This window comes from Psammomys obesus, unplaced genomic scaffold (assembly GCF_907164565.1).
Source record: "Psammomys obesus unplaced genomic scaffold, mPsaObe1.curated_primary_1811, whole genome shotgun sequence".
Taxonomy (NCBI): Eukaryota; Metazoa; Chordata; class Mammalia; order Rodentia; family Muridae; genus Psammomys; species Psammomys obesus.
The window spans coordinates 6,942,969-6,948,449 of record NW_026585609.1 but is presented as its reverse complement, the minus strand read 5'-3'; the positions used below and the strand labels follow the sequence as shown (position 1 = coordinate 6,948,449).

The following is a 5,481-nucleotide window of genomic DNA, read 5'->3' as shown; positions in this document are numbered from 1 at the left end:
GTTGAAGTTCTCATTGGCTTCGCTCCACAAACGTCCACGAGAGCCTCACACTGGGCTCCACAGCAGGAAAGGCAACGCCACTTTTTTTGGTGGCTAATTCAGGAGAGAGGAAAGGACGAGGCCCACAGCCATCAACAAGAACACGGCAGGGCTGAGGAAGCCTGCGGTTCTTGATGTTTCTAGGCACAAATGCTTCAGCCCTAAACTAGCCAACAGTCCTTCTCAAGTTCTTCATGAAAACCTCAAAGCTACATTTGCTGTGCTTGAAATACAGCAGTGTTGATCATACAAAGCACAGCCATTGTTATTATTTCTTGTAAAAAAAAAAAAAAATGACACTTCCAATTTTTCCACTGATTTTTCCATTGTTTTATTATAAAAATCAACATTTCATTTGTTACAATTCAGCTTATTGTAATAATCAAAAGGGAGATTTATACAAGGTACCTTTATACAGTTTATAATTAAAGCACTTATTTTACAAAAAGGGGAAAGTGAGTAAGTGGACAAGGGCTGACCAAATGTTGGCCATTATAATATAAATACATCCTTGCAAAGCACCATCGTACCAAAGTCGATGTACAAAAACAGCTGACTTTAAGACAATGACGAAGATTAAAGCTTAAGAAAAAGTTTAGACTCATAAAGACAAACATCCGAAAGCAGCAGCAGATCCTTCACTTGCAACAAGGCCAGTCCGGTTCAGTCTCTTGTATCCTCTTTCTCTAGCCATCCCTCACCCAGACACAGATGGAAACATTATCCTTGCTTTACTTTCCTCTTAGCATTCCTGGTTAGGCATCGATGTAGATACACAGCCACGAGGATATATAGCTATACCACCCCTTCAATTATATTTGACGGACCCTTATATTTGACAGAAAAAAACAAAGCCCCCAATGGACAGTTAAGCAAAAGCATGTTTTCTCTAACTCTTTGGTGTTGACTTTGGGAAAAATCTAAGTCAGATGGAAAAATCCAATGACTAGTGTATGCTGGGCCCATACTCTGCTTCTGAGTACAATAAATCAGCCTGTAATTCTAAAAATTCCCTAGGAATAAAATTCAGAATGGTTTGTAAATGCCTTGTGAAAATGATGAAACAAAAATGACAGTGCCCTTCTGCTGAAGGGCGGAGAGGGCAGTCGGGGCCTTGACTCTACGTTGTTAGGATAAGGCCACGCGCCTGCCTCCCCCTCTACTCAGGTGTAAGCCGAGTTCAATGAGCCGAAGTCAGGGAGAATGCATCCACAATGTACAACACTTAAGTCACAATGCGTACTTTTGTATTTGATTCCTTGACTTTAAAACTTTCAGATTTCAAAAGTCGAACCCTTGCCACTTTTACAAAGCAATGCCACGCAGGAGTCCTAAAATCACATCACTTCTCATAGATTGCTTTAGGCTTGGGATAAAGACACCCCAGGAAATGAAGCGATTCTGACATTTTAACTAATGCTTGATGGTAAACTTGCTCAGTCCACATACACACTTACACATGGCTCTCAATTGTAAATTCTTAAATATTGCCAAGCAACTGATAACCTTACTCATATCTATAGTCTAATTCTGAGTAAGAAATCAGTTTGTAAGTCTTTCTAAGCACTGTGAGGTCACCAAAAGCAGGACATGTTGGGTTGAACGAAACAAGACTTTTGTTTCTGAACCTTGCAGGCAAGTAGGCTTTTCTTACAGAAATTCCTAAGCACTAAACACATTTCAAGTAACTGTGAGGTAGCACAGCTATGAACTCAAAACAATGCTCAGCAAGACCATAAAAAAAAGTTTCCCCCTGAAACTAATTGCATTGCCAAAAGGATTGTAAAATTTAAAAACAGAAGAAAAATATTAATAATATTCTACCCACCAATTCTAGCTGAAACCTTTCCGATGACTGCCATTTATCTGACCTTGGTTAGAAGACCCAGGCTTCAAAGGAGTCGAGTCTTAGTCTTAGTTATAAAGACTTCAATGCAGAAAAGCTTACTATAGTCTATGAAAGCAAACTAGATCAAAGGTCCCCTCATACACTGTCAATCAATAAAAAGGTATGCTTTAAGATATGCATTCAAAATAAATACCCATGTAACTATGGAATCTAATCAAGTTTTATTCCCATTTTCTCCTAAATAACAAATCTAGACAACCTAATTTAAAACCTTCTTTCCCTTTTCCCAATTTGTGTTCTTATAAATTTATTTTTCCTCATTTTTCGTATGTTCAATAATTACGACACCATTTACTTTTAAACTTAACTGTCCATGTAACTTGAGTCTCATTATCTCTTTCCCAAGCTTAACAACCCTCACTATAAAGTATTCTCAGAAATGTTTACTACAGAAAGAGGATACTGAGATTTACCTGAACTGCCTTCAAATTATTTCAACAAATTGGCACAAAAATTAGTATTTTGCAAGAAGAGGCCATTGCCATCGCAGCACAAGCACTTGGACGGGGATGGAACAAGGCAGCACCTTCCTAGCTCACTATAGTGCAAATCTCTACATGGGAAGCACACCAGACAAAGATGCACATTAAAAATGTAAACATACAGAATTCTCCAATTCTAGCTGATCCCCAGTTATTGCTCACCTTTCCATCTTTATGTAAGCATCAAGTGCCTCTGTGTGTCACAGAAGGTAAGTTCAGTGTCTATTCTGTAATGAATACTTTGCTCCAGTAATAGGAAGAGTTAACGCTTGTCTGACTGAAATGCAAGACACGGATGGATTGCCATTTACTTGGGTGCAAGGTGAGTGCCCCTTATTCTGACTAAGCTGCCCCCAACAAACCAAGCATGATTCTGAAAGGATTATTTTTCTCTCTAAAAATGTTTCTATGTGTTTTTTAAAAGTCACTTAAACTCTGCCAAAATTCTGGAAATCATTTCTTTCATTGTTTCCTCTTAGGCTCTAAAATTCAGAGAGGCCTCAATGCAACATACAATTTTAAAAACACTAGTAAGAAATCAACAATTGTTAAGGTCAAAGTACCTAGCATAAAAACAGCTCGACTTTAGCAGAGGAGTGCTAGACACATGTAAAAAGCACAGAAGCAGAGCAGTGTTAGGGTCACCCCACAGGTCAGCCCTGACAGCGACAGATGTAGCAGCCCAGTACATGAGAGCAGGACAGGCATGTGACAGAAGAGACGGCCGTTAGTCTCCAGAGCTCACATTCCTGAAGCTGAGAAGTTAATCCCCGCTGTCAAATGTGTGAAATTATTTAATCCATAGTGGGCTAAGAGAGATGACACACAGAAACACAGGAGGTGAGTATAAGGACTGATTGCGGCTCGTGTGGAGACAAACACATTCACAGTGCGTAACAAGAAGGACCTCACAGCACACTAACAGGACGCCTGCAGACGGCCCTCAGAAAACCTGGTCCACACAGCGTGAAAAACGACACAGTCAACACAGGGGAAACCTACCAACAAAAACCCTGCTTTTTAAATACTGTTTCTAACCAGAGCACATTTAAATGTTTTACTCAAAAAATATACATAAAATGATTTCACACTGTGATATTGTATGCTGCAAGGATACAAAACTAATTTACAAGAATATAACAGATCTGTGATTTTTAAGTATTGTCTATATGTGCTGTAAAAAGACACTTTAATGAGCATTAAAACAATCATGGAAGACCAATAATATGGCTAACTTTTGATTATGCAAAAACAGCCAACAACTTAAAAGCTCAGCCAAACGGTGAACAAACATAGCAGGTACACTGAAATCAATCCTTTGTTTAACAACTTCCATTTACTCAATTCCTCAGATTAAAAAGCTTAAATAAATCACGGCTCTGGGCAAAACGGCCTACAAGTTGCTGGGGAGGCAGCAAGGTGAAAGCAGCTAGTGTTGACATGAACTGTGACATGCGTGGGCTCTGGCAGCTCCACAGCATCCTGCAACAGATACTCCATCTCCTACAACAGCAACACGCAAAGTGGATTCTACAAGTATCCACTTTCCTCAGGAAAACTGTTGGATTCCTAGAGAAAACAAAGCCCTTTGTCCAAAGTTAGTATTGTTATTTTTTTCTTTCATGGTTTCTTAACTTGTTGGCCCTCAAATGTTAGTTAACCTGAAGGCGATTTGGCTACTTCCAAGTTTGCCACTCTAAGATGGAATTACTTTCTCTGTTTCCTTTATTTTTTGGTATCATTAAAACCCAGACATTCCTGGTCAGTGATGCCTTTATTTTCCTGTTTCCTTTGTACTCAGTTACTTCACTGGGCTTAAGGCATGCTCTGTGTATTTAGTTTGCAAAAATAAAACTTTTAGTACAAATTTATTTTTTATACAAACTTTTATGGCACAAGCAGAAAATGTGCTGTTTTAAGAAAATATATAAATACCCTTTTCTGTACAAATACCTCCAGTGCCCCCTCTTTATAATGTTCACTGTACATGTCTGCCTCTCGCTTCTCCAGAGCTCCCTCCCCCCCTCCAGATCTCAACCAGATGTGTATTTACATTTCCCGGTGGAGGCAGTCAGAGGAGGAGGGACCCTCCTCAGGAGGAGTCCGTGCAGGGGGAGGGTGGCGGTGGGTAGAGGTGGTGGGAATAACTTCTCTCGGTGTATGGAGAAGGAGGGCAGCTTTCATAGTTCTCCTCTGCTGACAAGTACTGGCTTCGGGGTGTGGGCGGTGGGGGCACAGGTTCTGAGTCATAGTTCAAGTCACTGGTGTAGCCCTTGGCTGTTGCCACTGAGGTCATTCTCCGGCTAGGAGCATAGTCACTGTCACAGACATCAGTGCTGCAGGGTGTAGTGGGCGGTGCAAAGTGCCGGTAGCTATACGGCCTGTAGCTGGAACAGAAAAGTAATAAGGAGAAGAGCAGCTAGTTTTATGGAAGACTATTCTGTATCAGAAATCACAGAAACACATGTAAATTCAGTCTGAAAGCTATGACCCGTTGCAGTTCCAATCTGTATGGATGGGTAGTCCTTGCCTGGCGCATACAGTGAGGCCATAGGTTTAATCCCCAGTATTATCACAACCAGAACACCACTGCTTTTAACTGGCACAGATGAAGAGGCAATAAATAGCACAATAGCAAAGGAAGACCTTTGCAGTTTTTTATTTGCAAGTAAAATGTAACCAGAGGCGAGTAAAAATGGACAGAACTGGAGAGAAGAGGAAGTCACCTGAGCCCCAAATGTGCTCTTCTGCTTTCAGGTAAATCTAAGTGCATGAGCAGCACACCCTGGGTTTGACCCTCACAGCATATCAAAAAAAAAAAAAAAAAAAAAAAGGAGGAGGAAGGAGGAGGAAGGGGAAAGGGAGGAAGAGGAAGAGGAAAAGGAGGAAGAAGAGGAGGAGGAAGATGAGGAGGAGGAAGAAGAGGAGGAGGAGGAGGAGGAGGAGGAGGAGGAGGAGGAGGAGGAAGAAGAAGAAGAAGAAGAAGAAGAAGAAGAAGAAGAAGAAGAAGAAGAAGAAGAAGAAGAAGAAGAAGAAGAAGAAGAAGAAGAA

The 5,481-nt window shown here is 40.7% G+C and overlaps 1 protein-coding gene across 1 annotated transcript in view; it reads right to left on the bottom strand.

Moving 5' to 3' along the window:
• Positions 1-354: 354 nt before the first annotated feature.
• Positions 355-5,481, bottom strand: part of Lrp6 (LDL receptor related protein 6) — a 123,492-nt gene continuing 118,365 nt past the window's right edge. The window contains exon 23 of the mRNA XM_055610892.1: positions 355-4,817. Coding sequence (XP_055466867.1) covers positions 4,523-4,817 — 295 coding nt within the window. The 3' untranslated portion in view covers positions 355-4,522. The remainder of the gene's footprint in view (positions 4,818-5,481) is intronic.